General features: G+C 30.6%; 4 protein-coding genes across 5 annotated transcripts in view; 2 read left to right on the top strand and 2 right to left on the bottom strand.

Annotated features, from left to right (window-relative positions):
* Nucleotides 1-2494, top strand: part of LOC149885016 (V-type proton ATPase subunit C-like) — a 34317-nt gene extending 31823 nt beyond the window's left edge. For both annotated transcript variants that reach the window (XM_090096666.1, XM_090096665.1), the window contains exons 11-13: nt 1936-2007; nt 2110-2199; nt 2325-2494. In XM_090096666.1, coding sequence (XP_089952792.1) covers nt 1936-2007; nt 2110-2199; nt 2325-2408 — 246 coding nt within the window. In that variant the 3' untranslated portion in view covers nt 2409-2494. The remainder of the gene's footprint in view (nt 1-1935; nt 2008-2109; nt 2200-2324) is intronic.
* The window catches only part of LOC149884966 (uncharacterized), a 748071-nt gene that overhangs the window by 202185 nt on the left and 527133 nt on the right, over nt 1-18753 (bottom strand). The window lies entirely within an intron of this gene.
* On the bottom strand, nt 8450-11088 carry LOC145186540 (14-3-3 protein zeta-like). Its single transcript, XM_080062685.2, has 4 exons — nt 10902-11088; nt 9653-9821; nt 9146-9324; nt 8450-9071 (listed from the first exon to the last, which is right to left on the bottom strand). Exons 1-4 carry the CDS (start codon nt 10964-10966, stop codon nt 8738-8740), a joined length of 747 nt encoding a protein of 248 aa, XP_079918811.2. The 5' UTR covers nt 10967-11088; the 3' UTR covers nt 8450-8737.
* LOC149885015 (uncharacterized) lies at nt 12067-13332 on the top strand. Its single transcript, XM_090094597.1, has one exon. It carries the CDS (start codon nt 12067-12069, stop codon nt 13330-13332), a length of 1266 nt encoding a protein of 421 aa, XP_089950723.1.

The raw sequence follows: 18753 nt of genomic DNA, 5'->3' as shown, positions 1-18753 counted from the left end.
TTTTTAAACTTTTAATTTGATATCTTTTTTGTCTTTTTTGTTTAAAAGAATTAACTTTTTTTGTTTAAAAGCAATAGTTTCAAAATCCCGCAAATCCCGCGGATCCCGCAGTAGTTTTTGCGGGATCTCGCATGCATAAAATGAATGCGGGATCCCGCGGGATTGCAATCCCTACTGGTAATTATTTAGACGGTTAATAATTAAAAGCTGCATTGCTTTGTTTTGTTTTTATTTCAATAAAACTGTAAATAGAAAGTAATGAAAATTTTATATCTGTCTGTAAATTTCAATGTTAAGCAAACATTTTTAAAAACTTTAAAAGAAAAATTAATAAATCTATCACAAATATTTCTGAAAGTCTAAATACATGGGCATGATTTTGTGGTGTTTGAAACGATCCCCCGAATCCCCCCTAGGGTATGGCTCCTAAAAAAACCTTTTCAATTTTAAACTAGATCAAAATTCATCGACAGATTTAAAATTACATCAAAAAAAAAATTTTCGTTTAAAAGTTAAGAACATTTAAAGTTTTTTCAAGGGGTAGTTTTAAGCTTTGCATGGTTATAAATCTTAAACGAAAAGAGATTTTTTGATGAAATTTGAAATCTGTTGATGAATTTTGATCAAGTTTATGATAGAATTAAAAAAAAAAAAAAATTATGATTAAAGGAGAAGTAGTTCTAGGAAGTGGGCTGTTAGGGGTCGGGGCTGGGTTGGTTTAGCTCCAATTACCCTGATTTTTTGCAAGTCATCCTCATTTGACACCAGTATCAACATACTAGAAATTTGAGTTTTTGTCCCATGTCTCTTAGTTACCTATTTTGAACAAAAAAATTCCTGGGCACTCCCCTAAAATATGTGATTTCTCCCCAGGCCCCCACTAAAAAAAAGTTTTCGTTTACATTTTTTGAATGAGGAAATGTTTTCTAATGATAATCAAAAAAAAAACTTCTGGGGATGTGTTGCAAGGTCTTAGAGCATGTTCCTATGCACCGTGAGTTTTGAGTAGCTCTGGCTCTGTGTGCAGGCGTACTATTCTGCTGGAAGATGAACGAGTGATCTGCATGTTATTTTTTGCATGTTATTTTTGGGTTTAGGGTAGGAGTTCATTCTTGAAAATGTCACTGAAATAATTTGGCTGAAATAGTTTTTACACTATGTTGACGAAAATGATTGGGCCGTTGGCGAATCGGCTAACATAAGCTCAAACGATCGGGCTCTCGGTATGAGTAGAGCGACCAACCAGTTTCATTCATTCACACTCTGAATAACTTCTCATAACTAAGGCTACCTTAAAACAGTGTACCAATGTGAAAAGTTGCAGTAGATCCTTCGATTGAACGATCCTGATAGTTTTTATATCATTTGTAAAAAGTTGGGTCTTCTGGTAATTATATGGGTGAAGATAGATTCTTACGGTAAATGCACCACACCAAATAAGTTGCCGGAAATTGAGGTTGATTTTCTGTTGAATCTTGTGGTAATCCATTAAAGAAATAGGAGTAACCTGGCGGTTAAAATACACTGGCAGACAGACAATCAACTGTCGGGTGAGTCTCACGATATCGCTTGATGGTGAAGAAAACTATAGACTTTGTTAGGAAAATATAATATTTTTCTTTGGATAATGTGTGCGTGAAGGCTGAAATTGCTGCACGTTTATATTTGTGAAGTTTTTATATCTGAAAGGGGAAAGCAATCTGATTAGTAATTTTACAATCTGGTTAGTATTTTTGGATGTATTATAAGATTAATTCATGTAAAACGTGATATCCGTGTAAACCTTTGTTATACTTTGTAAAAAAACAGTTTCTGAAATTTATTCCTACAAGCTTTTCGGGTAAGTTAAAGAGCGTATAAATATAGGATAAGGAAAATAATTTGTAATCGTATGCAACCTGTAAAACTTTTCACAAAAAATGTGCTTGTTTACAGGCTTTGAGAGTGTTCGTTGAATCAGTTTTACGATTCGGACTCCCGGTAAACTTCCAAGCTATGCTACTTCAGGTATTTAATTTTTCAGTTGCCTAAGTATGAAAAATTATTATTATGTAAAATCTTGAAAAAGCTTTATTTATCTTCTATTGAACTTAACTTGTCATTTTTTAGCCGATTAAAGGGAAAAACCGCAGATTAAGAGATACGCTTGACGCACAATATGCTCATCTTGACGGTGAACAATCCAATACTAAAGGAGAGGTAGCATGTCTATTTAAAAAAAAAAGGTTTTTTTTTTAATCCAGTAATAAAAAAAAAAGAAATATTTTAACGTTTACCTTTTCGCGGAAAAATAAAATTCAAGTTTAAAATATTTCTATTTTTAGACTGTAGACATACCTGGGATGAGCCATGGTGAATACTATTCATATGTCTATTTCCAAATGAAACTTAATCTTCTAGAACGTTAACAGCAGCTTTAGCGATGAAGTTTTCTTCCTGATAATTGTATTTTGAATTCCTTTTTATACGAATTTATTATTATTTTTTAAGCTTACTTCCATGTTTAATTTATGTTTTATAAGACACAAGTTTTGCAACGATAAAAATGAATTATCGAACGAAACTCCTTATTGCAGATCATTTTTAACATTATTCTATACGCTCCATATAAGAGGTAATTTTTCTTTTACAATACGGTGGTGTTCAGTGAATTCTCATCTGCAAGATCTATACACCAATGATTTACTAAAAGTGAATCTAAGATCATTAGGATTTTAGTGGTTCCCAAGGAAGCCTTCAACAACAATTTAAAATCCCTGTAATGGTGAATTTTCTTGTATAAAGTTACTTTAACAAAAGTATCATTTTAATTTGAAAAAATGAATCCATATCTTGCAAAAACTGAATTGCAACCTCAAGTTTGATATATTTTGGCCACACTAGAACTTAATTACTGTCAACAATTCAACTAGAGGCGTTAGGACCACAACAAGTGGATTGTGCGTCCTGGGACCACTGGTTTTCTTGCAAGCCCAATATCTTTTAGTAAGGTTTTTTACTGGTTCGACTTATGAAATCAGAAGTATGTATGAATGTTAAATGTAGCGAAGGCCTAACAATCCCAGAATTTAAAAATGCCAACAAGCTTCATATTTCATATTGACCCCTTTGAATTGTTGGATTCTTTTTTAAATTTAGCAGAACAATGTGGATTTTTGAAGTCTTGCAAATAATAGGCCGGGTGAACAAAAATGAGCAATTGCTTTTACTCAGTAATTGGTCAGCTTTACGTGAATAAAAACTTCAACAACTTTAGTTTTTATTAAAGTAAAATTGAGCAATTACTGAGTAAATTGCTTACCTTCACGTGAACAAAAATATGAGGAAAACTGCTGAAGTTTTTATTCACGTAAAGCTGACCAATTACTGAGTAAAAGCAATTGCTCATTTTTATTCACCCGGCCTAATGGAAACTCGCGGTCATTTAATAGCGCTGTTGGTGTTCGCATGCGCAAATTTTGTGGAAAAAAAAACTCAATGTTTTAAAAATGGCCACGGCCCTTAGCAACGTTCGAAATTTTACACTGAAAACCAGATGATATATTTTCCAACATAAATCAATTTTGTTGTTTTAATTTAAATTAGTTTAACCAGAACCTCGTATAATTAAAAACTTAAAACAAGAGAGGGAACATTTTAATGTTCGTTAACATTTGTTTTTGAGAAATATTATTTGATTCAGTGATGACAAATCAAAATGGCTGCCTTATCATCAACGATGAGACTTACGTCAAAACTGACTTAAAATAGATCCCAGGTCTCGAATTCTATATTTCAAACAAGCGATTTAGTGTTCACGACAAGTTTAAGTTTCGAAAGTGCGACAAGTTCTGTAAAAAGTTTATGATATGGCAAGCGATATGCAGATGTGGCCGTAAATCAAAGGCGTTTGTCACTTCTCAGACAATGACCAAGGAACTTTACGTCCCTGAGTGCTTGCAAAAACGTCTGCTACCTTTTATCAAGTCTTACTACCTTCTGGCCAGACCTCACATCATTACGCCAAGCACACGATCAAGAATTTCTGGGCGATTATCAAAAGAAATCACAGGTAATTAAAACTACCGATGCTATGTTGAAATCTTAGGAGGAATAGTTAAAACGTTCCAGAATCAGTTGCGCACAAGATAATGAGCAGAATCAAGACAAAGATTCGTGCATACCTCCGAGGAAACTTCTAATTTTCTGAATTAGATGACTCAACAACATAAAGTGTGAAATAATGATCAGTAAGAAAGCAAATCACTCGGTGAGGTCTATGATGAATTGAATATGTTCAGAGAACATATTCAATTCATCCAATAACACATTCAATTTTGTGAGTAAATAAGTTTCTCAAACTTTAGAAAAACAAGTATGAAATCAATTTCTACCACCACCGTCATTAAATGAAGAGTTTTTTTATTAGAAGAATGGACAAAAATTCCCTTGCAATCATTTCAAAACTTGTACGAAAGCATACCGAAAAGAATAAAAGTTGTAATTATTACCAACGGTGGATCAATGTCCCATTAAAATCCTTTCATTGAAAATTTTTTGCTGTTACTATTTTTTTTATCCATAAATATTGAAGATCATGTTGCATAAGAGTAGGTAACATGATGTCTTGTTTCGTAAGAGTAGGAAACAGCAAAAATATGTGTGTTTAATGAAATTATACTATTAAATTTTATTGAAAAAATCTATAAAAAACCGATAAATTCTTTTTTACTATATTTTGACCATTCTAAATCGTAAGATACGAAAGAGGAGGGGGTGGATCAGAGGAAATAATCTTTAACATCTTAGTAGCGTAACTGTTTTTGTTTTTTTTTCATAACGCAAGATTGTTCAGGGAGTAACATGACTAAAAAATTGACTTTTTTTTATATATTGAATTTATTTTAATGCATAAAAAAGTTAGCAACTTCAAAAGCAGAAAAAATACTGAAAGATCTCGTGTGATAGAAGATTGACTGCACGAGAACTGACGGTAGACGTAAACGCAAGCCGTAAGAAGCTCTTAACTATTAAAAAACGCTTACAAGAATACGGATTAAATTGCTATGAAAAACTACTGTCCGCAAATCTAAGTAACTCCGTATCAATGAATGGCTGTAGTGATAACTTAGGTGATCTGCAAGAGCCACTAAAATAGAGTGATGCAAATTTTTAAAATTTTTACTTTCGTCTACGGAAATAAAATGCTTGCAAATCATTTAGTACAATTTTAACAACCTCATGTATCACCTAAAAGTGACTCTAAAACCTGAACCAATGTAAGAAAATCAATAAAACTTGATGGTAATACATCGCATATATATTTCAGGATTTATCAAATATAATATTGACTTATTGCGTTTTTTGCAACTATTATCGAGAAACTTCTCTGTTAAAAATACTCTCTTGATATCAATGTCATAATGATGGCAATTTAAGGACATTATAGTGATATACTAACAATTTAAGAACTTTATAGTGATATACTAACAATTTAAGGACTTTATAGTGATATACTAACAATTTTGTAAAAAAAAAGTTTCATTACCATTATATTGATATTAAAGGTCAAAAATGAATTTAAACTAAAAACCTTTATTTTGGCTGCTAAATCTTCATCTTTAAATGACTTTCTTTTTTCATTTTTGAAATCACAATAAATTATTTTGGTGCTGTAATAAGGTTAATTCAAAACATAGTTGCTCAAATTACAAAAATATTGAAAATGTTTTTAACTCGCATTTTTGTGTTTATTTTACACGAGTAATTAAAATTGTGTTTATTTACCTCAACATAAGTCACAGTCATAATAAACAAAAAAAAACTTTCTTTACTCACATACTTAGATATAATGATTCTAATACTCTTACTAAAATTATACTTTATGTGGTACTTTAACATTTTATTTAATAGCAAAAAAAATACATCATTATGAAATGCAAGTTCTTTTAATTTTTAACAAATTGGCTTCATCTTTTTTCAATTAAATAAAAGCAAGTTCACTGAGCTGGAATTATTCTCTGTGGTTTACAACAGTTTTATAATTCTAATGTGGTTTGTTTTCTTTCTTATTTGATAGACTAAAAACTTCTCTTTTTTTTTATCTTTTAAAAACTAGCATAACTTCTAAAACATATTAAATTTTGTTTGTGGAAGTTAAAAGATGCTTACTATTCAAGTCCACAAGTTCTTGACATGATACATATGAATTTTAGGAGTGATCCTATCATTTGGGATTGCCAGAAATGATGCCTTGAATTGATTGGCATTGGTTTCCTTTGAACTGCGCTACATGATAGAGACTTGGTTGAATCTGAAGTGCCACTTATCAGCATTTGTTAGGTGCCTTTGAGGCTCTTATACAGCTAGTTAACAATACCAAGTAGAAGATGTAGCTCCGTCGGTGGAATGATACCCATGATCAGGGTATTTTCGGGGCCAGTGATGATGGAGTGGTTTTCAACTTCCCAAACATTTTAGCCTAAGCCAAATGCTTAAAGGAATTCAGGCTTAAATGCTCAAAAGAATTCAGGCTTGCTTTGAGTGAACCTAGATTTTATAAGTTTCCTGAACATGAAAAGTTTTTTGAGTCGATGTTGTACCAAGCACATGAGTGCATACTAGAGTGTGCTTGAACAAATAATGTTGGCAATCTTTATATCATAAGCAACAATCAGTTTTTATGCATTTGGATTGATTAATCATCAGATTTGCTAAACGTTTGAGTGATTCTCTAGCAGATCCTTTAAGACGGCCACAAGAATTTCCTTTTTTACCTTGTTATTTTTTAAAGTGTATTACAGTATATTCTTTTATCATGGCGTTTCTAATACCACGTGAAATATACAGCACCCAAAAAGCTGGTATTTTGTTTACACTATCTATCTCTTTAACACTTAATACTGCTAACCTGCAAACAACAAAAGCAACTGCTTTGACAACATTTACTATGATGAAGTTTCAATTAAATATAACGTGAAGTAATTGTAAAGTGAAAAGCCTAAACTAACCTGAATAAAGCTAAGAAAATAAAGTTGAGAATTGTATTGCTGTAAAAAATATTTAACGTCTACAAAAAAGACCAAAAACTAACAAAACGATATAAAAATCCTTAAACTTACACGAAAGTGGATTAACTTTTCCATTTTTAGAAATCAAAACAGTATGCAAACCGTTTTTGTAGAAAAAAGAAAGAAAAAAAAAAAAAAAGAAAAAAAAAACAAAAAAAAAAAACCACCAGATCTGGTATTTTTTGCAAGATCCATATTTCTAGAGAATTATAATCCAAAATGCTTTCGTGTGAAAATTCCAAGGAGGTTAATAAACCAGTGTTTTTTTTTTAAACATGTCAACTACTTATGTCGAATAGTTTGCTTATTTTTTGGATTAGAGAACAGCTACACAACTTTTAGCCATTTATTTGCTTTTTACATGTTTTATGTTAAATACAATTTTCGTTTCGTTTTTAATATTATCAAATTTACTAATTGCAAAATTAAAATGCCTAAAAATTATTAGGTATTCCATAGGAATTCATCCAAATGGATGAATCCCTATGGAATACTAACACTAACTCTTAACAAATACTGCATAACTCTTCAGATTTAACTTGAATTTTAAGAAAAAAAGTAATAGGAAATGCTAAACTGACGCAATGACCCAAGATGTTCTTGAGTTAATATTCATGCATTCTTGAGATGTTAAAGGTTAACCTAATTACACTCGGAGAAAAACAGTTTCATTTCTTGACAGTTACTAAAAACTTGTAAGAAATTATGCTAACTTTTCTTTCATTGCATTCAGTTTTCAAATCAAGTGGTTTAACATTACTCATAAAATATTTAATTTTAATGAGTTTGTTTGGCGCTTTAATTATAGTTAAAATGTTTTTTAAACTGTAAAAACATGGACAAACAAACTATTTTGAAACCTATGCTTCAATCCCAAAAACAAATTCAAAAGTATGCAATATCCAATACATTAGCTATACTCTTTTCACGGCAACAACTCTTGATTTCCTTTCTCTACATTTGCCTGAGAACATTAGGTTTCCCAAGGTTCAGCACCTTTTCACATGACTCGTTTTTTTCTACAGAATCAAAATAACTTTCCTCAATATTCTTAACCCAACTGAGAAGTCTATTTACCTTACTATTTCTTTAGATCAAAGAACTAGTAAAAAAAAAAAAAAAAAAAATCCTAAGATCAGAGATAGTATCCTTCAAAAGAAAAACACATGAAAAAAATAACCAAATCGAAGTAAAATTGAAAAAGTCTAATAAATTCTATCAGCAAATGAAATTTTAAAAATATATAATTAGAGTGAAAAATGAGATTCTAGTTTTAATAAAATCATATTAGTCAAACATTAAAGTTTTTATCAAATACTTCATTTAGGTACATTGAATTTACCAAGAAAAGAGCATGCTTACATGCTTAACATTCTCTACTTAATATGAAAAACATGTGATAAATTGACATTCTTCACTTCTTAACAAAGATATTTTACAATAGCATCTGACAGAAACTTCCCAACCGAACAAAAATTGCAGCGCACAACAAAAAGCGAAATATTAAGATGAACGAAACTATTCCAAAAAGATCCGCATAATAAAAAACATTTTCAGCTAAATTTCCTTAATCAAAAGCATAAAGCAACATTAAAACATTGTTTGAATTATTGAACAATATACAAGTTATACTAATGGTCCATGATGCTTCTTACAAGATCGTCAAATGCATTACTGTTTCTGTAAAGTTATTCTTCAGTAGTAGCATCAGCATCAGCAGTCCACAAGGTCAGATTATCTCTGAGCAACTGCATGATAAGAGTGCTATCCTTGTAAGATTCTTCAGCAAGGGAGTCAAGTTCTACAATTGCCTCATCAAATGCTTTCTTTGCAAGGGTGCAAGCTTCAGAAGGTTTCGATCGAATTTCATAGTGGAATACAGAGTAATTCAGAGCGAGCCCAAGTCGGATCGGATCAGTTGATATAAGGTTTTCACTTATTTCAGAAGCATGTTTATAAGCAGCATCTGCTTCGAACACAACCTGTTCCCTCTCAGCTTTGTCTGCAACTTCAGCTAGATATCTGTAGATAATAAGTATATATAATAGATATCATATCCGCAAAAAGTTTATTTTGACTAAAAAGAGATGTCTTACCGGTAATAATCACCTTTCATTTTCAGGTAAAAGACAGCAGATTCTAAGGTTTTCTTATTTGTTGGGTCAACTCTCTCAATAGACTTTTTTACTAAATATTTGTCTAACAAATCAAGGACTTCTTCACAAACTTCTTTTAGTTCTTTCTCAATGTTCACTCTGTATTGAGCAGCGAGCTCCTAAAGAAATAAGATATTGAAAGTTTGAAACTAAATCGATAGCTAAAGAATAAGACTTGTTAAGGAATAATTCACAATTCAAAAATTCATTTGTCAAAGTTTAGAACATTTTTGTCTACATACAAATTAAATTCATGTTTAACCTGTAATTCTGATAGCTCTTACACTGTACTTTAAATTTAAAGTACAATGTTTAATGTTTTAACAAAATTTTCTTTGTAATTTCATAACTTCAATACTAATTTCAGTAAGTACCAAATTAGCATTGTTCCCTTTTTTTTTGTAGTGTCAAAAGAATTTCTAATTTGCAACAACAACAAAAAAAAACCTGCTTATCATTTGCCTTCTGCTCAATACTTGTGATAACTCTCCAAGAAGAGCGTTTAGCACCAACAATGTTTTTATAAGCAACAGAGAGTAAATTTCGTTCTTCACCAGTAAGTGGATCATCTGTCATTTTTGTCACTTGCTTCATTGCAGCAGCCATGTCATCATATCTTTATAATAAAAAAAAAGTAGTTACTGGTTAATTCCAAGTAGGTAACCTGATTAAAATCACTATGTGAATAACAGTTAGAGTTTGGCTTATGTGCTGCATTTAACAATAATAATAAACATGGCTATTAATTGTAGGAGTTCATAAAATATAAATAAACACTTTTTTATAACAAAATATTTATTTTACAAAATGCAGTCTACCCTCAACTAATAATTGTTTGCAATGAGCCTTTTTTTTATATAATTATAAGTTTTTTAATTAACTCTTTTTTCTGTATGTTTACTAGTCCACAACCTGTTTAGTTATTAACAAAATTTTGAGACAGGAAAAATTGTTTTCTGGAAAAACCAACACCAATGTTGTGTTACCAAGAATGAAGTAAATATATTATATAAAAACAAGTAAAAGAAATTTATATTAGAGAAATGATGAAAATTGCCTCATTAGAAAACAATTTATTATGCAATTGTTATTAATTGTTAAAACATTTTTTTTTATTAATCAACCAGAATTTTAATGTTAAACTTGTAATATGTTTTAGAAGTAAAAAGCTGACTTAGGCAGATAATTAGACTAAGTATAACTTGTAACGCAAGACTTTTTTGTGCCAAAAATTTATATCTTTTGTACCATTTACTTATACAATTCTTTCAGAGGATATTCACACAGATTTAAAATTTAACACATTTAACAGTTCAAAGCATTCACTTTAATAACATTACTTACTAAATATTAACATTTAATTAAAAAAAAAAAAAAAAAAAAAAGTAACTGTCAAATAAAATAACATTTGACTCGTAAGCACCGATATATGCTAGTCATAGTATTAAGATAAAACACTATTTTTCAGAGTAAGTTGATTTTAAAACGACATGCTTTAAACCTAATAAGAAAACATCGATATCGTCGAAACATGAAAAAATTAGAGCATAAAGCATACCAATATGGAAAATACTGAATTAATCAATATTAAAGCTGATTTACTGACTTATCACTGCATTATATTATATCTAAAAGGGACTTGGTTATGTAAAGTTTACAACTTATAGAAACAGATTTAATTATGAACTAGTTCTACCTCTCTGCTTGCTCTGCTAATTTAGCTCTCTGGATTAAAACTTCTTTTGAATCTGTAGCAGCCATTTCTGCATATATTTTATTACAATTATTAAGAAATTTTATGCGAACTTCCGCCTTCCACACCTTCGTTACAGAAAGAAATCGCGTGAACTTTCTTTCTCCAAATCGAAATCATATGTGCCCAATATGGTGTGATACAGTTTAAATCGGAAAGTTCCAATTCTTTTCGGGCACCTAAGATAAGTGAGGTTGATAATTATGATTTTATAGTTTAAATTATATATGTATATAATAACGTAGGATTTAGAAGTGTCAAATAGGTCTTTGGTGCCAAGAACTTTTTTTTCTATAGTATATACTAATTTTAATATTTATAACAGGTAAAAGTTTTGCCTTGGCTAAAATCCCAATTAAGGAGCCTACAATTTATTTTGATTGTAAATAATTTACCTTTTTGATATTAACATTTTTCGATAATTACACCCTAATATCATATCAGTATATTTTGTTAGTCCGTCTGTTTTTCCCAAATAAAAAAACGTTAGCACTATGAGAGCTATTCATAATGTAAGAAAAGTAAGAAACACTGTAATTAGGAGACACGCAGTGTCAAGTGTAAAGATAAAAAGACATATTCACATTTGCAGATGACTAAGAAGATAACTCAACGTAAAAACGGGAAACAAGCAATAGTTAATGAAGTTTTAAAAGCTACAAGAAGATTGGAAAAGTTAAAATGAGAGAGACTACAGCAGTGCCGGATTAACCCTTAGGCAAATAAGGCACATGCCTTAAGGCCAGCAAAAAATCCAGGCCAAAAAAAATTTATACATAAATTTATATTTATGTCTTATCTTTATTGAGGAAATTATTATAATTATTCCAATTATTATACACATTTTGTTCATATATCAATTTTACGATGTCAAAAATTGTAACTAATTCATTCTTATAAGTAATAATTTTTTTCTTCTAAAATATCGATTTAAAATATTTCGAATAAAATATTCAAAAAATATTGTGTTTTTTTTATATTTTTGAAATTCGATAACATTTGTTTTAAACAGTGGAACTCTTTCGTAAACAATAACAAAGCGTGGTAATAAAATTAATGGTTTTAGCAAATGAATATACTTTTTAGATATAACTATTGTTATAAAATTATGTCTGGTAAATATATTGGCATGCAACAAATCCTAAAAAACAAAAACAGTTTAGTGGACTACATTCCTTGTGCTGCCCACTCGTTGAACCTAGTTGGCCAGTCAGCTTTGAATTGTTGCGTTGAAGCAGTTTCATTTTTTAACATATTGAATCGCCTGTATACTTTCTTTGTAGCATCAACACATCGTTGGGATGTCATGATGACCCATGTTAAAAACCAACCAGAATGCCTTGTTCCAAAATACCCATCAGATACCCGGTGGTCTGCTCGAGCTGATGCTGCAAAAGCAGTGTTCAAGGGGTACCACCAATTACAAAGTGCTCTTCAGGAGATCTCAGGGGATTGTAATCAGAATGGTATCACAAGGAATGAAGCGGGTTCATTGGCCAAACACATGGATACTATTGAAGTTGCCCTATTGTGTGAACTTTGGAATGACATTCTGCAGAGGTTCAACATTAATAGCAAGTTATTGCAAAGTTCTACAATCGAATTAACTCCAGCTATTGGTCTTCTGAAGAGCTTGCATATATTTTTGGATGAATGCCGAGAGAAGTTTGATGATTATAATCAGAAGGCAGGTGATCGCTGTGGCAACAGCACATATAAATCTGAAAGTCGAAGACAACCAAAGCGTAAGAGACAAATCAATGATGGAGATGCCGCAGATGCTATGGAAGGGATGTCAAGCCAGCAAAACTTCAAGGTCAATACCTTCTATGTCATCATCGATCAGCTGAAAAATGCATTTAAGAAGCGCATTAAAGCTTACTTAATTGTGCTGCAGAGATTTGGAGTTCTGACTGAGAATGACTCCATGACCGATGAAGATATTGACATTGCTATTAAAGGAATGGTTACTGTGTACTCGAAAGACCTTTGTTCTGATTTTCCAACAGAATTTCGACAATTTATGTGCTGGTATAAAGAACAGAGAAACTGTGAAGAAGGATCAAGTGCACAGAATCAAGTTGATTCAAGTGCTCAGAAGATGTTTAAAATGCTGCACAATTCTGGTGTATATCAAGCATTTCCAAATACTGAAATAGCACTCCGGATCTACTTATGTCTGATGTCAACGAATTGTTCAGGAGAAAGTTCGTTTTCTCAATTGAAAAGAATTAAAGATGCAAAACGATCAACAATGGCTCAAGGGCGTCTTTCTGTACTTTCACTTCTGTGTATTGAAAGTGATTTGCTCAACAAGGTCAACTTCAAAGAACTAATTGACAAATTTGCAGTTATAAAAGCGCGAAAATTTTAAATTATGTAGTTTTTGCCTAATAAATATTCTTTTTTAAATTTTACTTTTCTTCTTTTTGTGGGAAAGTCCGTATTATCTGTATTTTCAGGCCACTTATTAAAATGTGCCTTAGGGCCAACAAAGCCTTAATCCGGCACTGGACTACAGTTTAATTATGAATTTTTCCTTTTGTTTTTATTTAGAACCATAATTTATTGAAACTTAATGAATAAAGAGTACTAAAAATTTTTAACCATTAAACGAAGAATAAAATCATTATGCAAGAACGTTTTCAATAAAAATACGTTGAGGAATAACTAGAAAATCCTTTTTTCTAACCCTTAACTTTTTCCTAACTAAAGAGTCCATAAACAAGGTAACAAACACCCTGACTGCTTGAGCCGTAACTTGTTAGTTACGGCTAACAAGTTACGACTGCCCTGACTGCTAGAGTTGTAGAACAAATTTAAATAAAGAAACTCTTTTAAACTAATTTTATTACTAAAGACTTTGAGTTTCATATGTAAAAGCAGTTAACAAAAAAATATTTCTCAGAGTATAACAGCTTAAAAAAATCACTTTGAAATATTCACTCTTAGTACAACACGTAGCTCATTGTTTTTATTCATAAAGCTTAAATGTGCTTGCTGAGTAATTTAGGGAATCTAATAATCAGTTTCTTGTTTATTGGTAAAACCTGTCTCGTCTACACAAGAACTATTTTAACATTATAATTCTACTCGAAACATCATATATACACATAACAAGTAAGCATTAGTAAGCTCTAAAAAATTTCCTAGGTTTCCAGTCTTTTAAATAAATATTAACTTAATATTCGTTAAAAACCGAACGCCGATGCTCAGGAATACAAAGAGTGTTTTCTTGGTTTTAAGGGAAAATGCTATGACTTTATGTAATAAATGTAAAAAATGAAGAAAATAAACCAATCAAACTATTAATAGAAAAAAGTATTTCAAGGATTTTATTGGGTAAGTAATCAGCAACAGAACTTGATTAGTAATCATTCAGCAACAGAATTTGCTGAATGATCAATTAAATAAACAAAACTTAGACAGGGCTTTAATGGTGTTGCTATATGAGCAACACCATTAAAGCCCTATGCTTAAAACCTTTCAATATATAAAAGAACTGAATTAATGCAAGGTAAAACACTTTAACTTTTTAAACCATATTTGTTTTCAAAAACAGTTAAATTAAGTTTGATAATTACATTACAATTACAGAATCAGCTCCTTGTGTTTATTAATGCTGTATTTGGTTATATTGTAGTTATTTTCTTAACCTTATATTGCACATATTAATTTTAAAATTTTGAAAAAAACGGACAAAGAAAATAAAAGTTATTAAACTTAGAAGCGTAGTTTAAAATTCAAAAGCAAGTAGTAATAATGTCAAAATTTTAAACTACGCTTCTAAGTTTAATAACTTTTATTTGATTTGTCCGTTTTTTTAATTTAATGCAAGCAAAGATAATAAATCAAAACGATACTCCTGCAAAGTTAATTTTATTTGACAAAAAAAAAAGGTCTTTCTTTTTTTAATGGTTTATTGCCAATTGGAAACATTATGCAATATCGGGTTAATAAATCTTGAATACATGAATTCCTTGAAATGATTAAAGTATACTTGATTTTTTAGAATGTAATTTACCGAAGACATTGGTCATTGTAATGGAGAAATGCAGAGTGATTTTTCATATTCTCATAAAGACAGTGCTATCGAAACAATTCCTTTTTTGATCTTCGACGAAAATTTTATGTTACCCAATTACACTACTGTTTTCGATCAGGAAATATTCCCAACGCATGACACACATACAAGTGGGGTTGGATTCTCCATTCAAGCTCTTGTGCCAAGTCAGGATCCACAAATATCTAGCGGTATAGTTAATAGCTCCCCATTGATAAACAATGACATTATCGATGAAAGAGATTATAATGCTCCCTTGGTCACACATTCTGAGCACTCAGACTCAGAATCTGATGGTGATGAAGGAGGGACAAAAAAAAGTCAAACGGCGAAGGATATGTCAGGTTAACAGATCCACATGGAAAGATCAAAAGGTACAAAAACATTTTGGTCGCAAAAGAATAGGCGACAAAGTAATCACTGATGTGCCTAAAAATGCAAAAAGGCTGAAACCAAGGTGTAAATGCGCATTAATTAAAAAATCTGCCTTTCAATGTTTGGATATTTTAAACACAGATCGAACGGAAATCTTCGTAAGTTTTTGGAAGATGACTTGGGGAGAAAAGAAGGTGTATGTTGATAGTCTTGCCAAATGCTTTCCTATCAAGAGACCGAGAGACAGATTAGTACTATTTAAGGAAAGAGGAAAATTTGTACAGAGTCTGTGAGACAATGTTCTTAAACACTCTGTGTATTGGAAAATCAACCGTGTGGGGTTGGAAACAATCAAGATCAATGGTCAACCAAGCAGTATCATTGGTAGAATCACCGAAGACTAGAGAGAATCTATTTCATTTAGAAGTAGCTTCATTCAAAGATTTTTTTGAAAGTTTACCAAAAATGTAATCGCACTACTGTCGCAAATCAACATCTAAGAAATATATAGCTAGCAGGTACAGTATCGAAAACAGTCAAACTGATTAATCTCGAAAAGGGACTTTCCGGAATAACATCGAAATTGTAAAAAAAGGAATTTTATCGAAAATCCGAAAAACAGAATAATCTCGAAATTGTGAAAAAAGGAATAATATCGAAAAGGGACTTTTCGGAATAATATCGAAAAAGAGAATACATCGAAGTTGTTAAAAATGGAATTGTATCGAAAATCCGAACAGCAAAATAATCTCGAAATAGCTCAAAAGAGAATAATATCGAAAAGGGACTTACAGGGATAATATCGAAATTGTGAAAAAAGGAATAATATCGAAAATTTAAAAAACGGAATTAGATCGAAATTGTGAAAAAAGGGACAATATCGATTGTAGATATGCTAACTTCGTGTAAAGTTGATGCGATATTTAGGTGAAAAGTTAGGAAATATTCATCGAACTCTTAAATAAGTTTCTTATTGAAAAGTAACTTAGTATTAGAAGTTTCTTAAGATTTCCTTCTAGTACTAGTTTTTTATATATATAAAAAAAAGAGTGTCATTAGCAAATCATATTTGCGATATTTATCATTAAAATGGGTTTTCGATCTTATTCCGTTTTTATTGTTTTCGATATTGTTCTATTTCGATATAAAACTTTTCGATATTAATCTGAAAATCAAATTTTCGATCTTAATCATTAAAATGGGTTTCGAACAGTTATTTTTCGATATTAATCATTTTTTTGATCAGTTAATTTTCGATACTATTACGCTTTCCCAAATATATTTTACCCGAATGGTCTACAAAAAAATCCCTTTATAATTTTTACGTGTCTGAATGGTATTTATCGAACAACATTGCCCATTTGTCTGTAGCAAGCTTGCCTATATGTCAGACCTAGACTACAATCAACACATGCAAAGAAAAAATGAAGCACGAATTGAAAAACAGAAAGACAAAGAACAGGAAGAGTTTATTTTTACAGTTGATGTACAAGCAGTTTTGCTTGCGCCCAAGTCAAATGTTTCTTCTCTGTATTATAAAACGAAGCTATGTGTTCATAACTTTTGTTTATTTGATCTTACAACAAAAGTCGGATACTGTTATTTGTGGAATGAAATTGAGGGAGGACTAAATGCTGAAGAATATGCAAGCATATTGGGGAAATTCATTATCCAAAAATTTCTTACCAGACTCAACAGGCAAAGCAATATTAAATTGATTTTATATAGTGATGGTTAAGTATCACAAAATAGAAATTCAATATTGTCGAATATTTTGATGAATATAACTATTTCAAAGCAAATAAGCATTGAACAGAAGTATTTAGAGGTTGGGTTGGATTTATTACTAACACAAAATATGTTTTTAAGGTAACTGACATTCGTGGCTTACAATATAACATGGATGGCAACATCTACTATAAGCTAAGGTTTACAGATCAGCTGTACAACGTCAAAACACAGTATCTGTATTTTTCATAATTGGATATGAAAATGATTTTGTAAAGTACGTTGGGCCGCCAACTTAACTTCATACTTATCACTTGAAACTACATACTATGAAGCTTCAAGTGATAATTATGAAGTTAAGGAGGCAGCCCAACGTACTTTACAAAATCATTTTCATATCCAATTATGAAAAATACAGATACTGTGTTTTGACGTTGTACAGCTGAGTGGCTGTTGCTACCGAAGCGTCGTGGCAAGCTTATTACCACTAAGGATATTGAGCAATTGCCTAATCTGTACTCCGAAAGATTGAAAATTAAAAACAGGAAATTTCAAGACCTTCAGGACTTGAAAACTACCCTGCCTTCAGGTTATCATGATTTCTATGACAATATTCCATATCATGCATAGCTACATTTAAACAATAAATAAATCTTATCTACATTTCAAAAATGCTTATTTTATTCCGGCATAATTTCCATTGTATTTTTAAACTATTTTCTAGAACTCAAAATAAAAACACTTTATCATTAATGTTGTTACAACAAGCATTAAATTATACAATAACCATTAAAGTTACTACGGAAAATCAGCCAACTCACACAATAATTTAAAATTTGGTTATTAAATTGGCCCAACTTTAATTATTCCTCCTAAGTAATAAATTAAATTTAATATCCATAAAACTTCATTGTAAACCTATTTCTGAATTAATAATCTACAGAAGTGTGTTTTGAAATTTTTTTATTCCATTTTATAATGAAATTATTCGGTTTTTTGTTGTTCCTAAACATTTCATAAAAATGGAGTTGGCTGGTTCACGGTTAAGCCATCGATATGTCTTTCTATTTTGGGCCCCCTGAATTCGGAGTTCTAAAATACTTTTTCTTGTTGTCCACTTTTACCGATTTTTATATTATAAAACTCTCAAAATCCTTTATAACAAAAAGATTATAACTTTATTTTATTAAATACTTTAAAAAAAAAAAAGAAAGGAGAACTTGCTTTATGAAGACAAAATCAAATTCATCCTATATATAAATACCATTCGTTTTTAACATTTGTTTTGAGGTCTTTGCATTATTACATAAGCTGTAATAGGAGGTTCGATGAACCATAAAATTAATTACTACTTTAAACATTTCCAGTGAAATTACACGAACAAATAAACAGCTAAACTTCAAAATGTTAGAAATTTTCAAATAATCATTTTTTTGAAAATTTTACGTTAAATGTTTATTTCATGACAGTGAACAAGTTATTTGATAAGTAATAAAAATGCCAATAAATCTTAATAGAGACAAAGCTAATTGACTTAAGTGATAATAATTCACTTAAGTAATACCTAAACTGTACAACGATTGAATGATGTATATATATATATATATATATATATATATATATATATAT

Source organism: Hydra viridissima, unplaced genomic scaffold (genome assembly GCF_058129835.1).
Source record: "Hydra viridissima isolate aposymbiotic clone 2 unplaced genomic scaffold, HvirCarnegie_v1 scaffold_8, whole genome shotgun sequence".
NCBI classification, from domain to species: domain Eukaryota; kingdom Metazoa; phylum Cnidaria; class Hydrozoa; order Anthoathecata; family Hydridae; genus Hydra; species Hydra viridissima.
The sequence above is the reverse complement of the archived record's forward strand: the minus strand, read 5'-3'. Positions and strand labels throughout refer to the sequence as shown.

What these genes read in the sequence shown, in the direction of transcription:
- LOC145186540 (XM_080062685.2), bottom strand. Translation starts at nt 10,966, where the DNA reads ATGGCTGCTACAGATTCAAAAGAAGTTTTAATCCAGAGAGCTAAATTA. An exon ending in TTAGCAGAGCAAGCAGAGAG is followed by an intron (nt 9,822 to 10,901) that starts GTAGAACTAGTT and finishes TTTATTATAAAG; the next exon opens with ATATGATGACATGGCTGCTG. An exon ending in ATGAAAGGTGATTATTACCG is followed by an intron (nt 9,072 to 9,145) that starts GTAAGACATCTC and finishes TATTATCTACAG; the next exon opens with ATATCTAGCTGAAGTTGCAG.
- LOC149885015 (XM_090094597.1), top strand. Translation starts at nt 12,067, where the DNA reads ATGTCTGGTAAATATATTGGCATGCAACAAATCCTAAAAAACAAAAAC.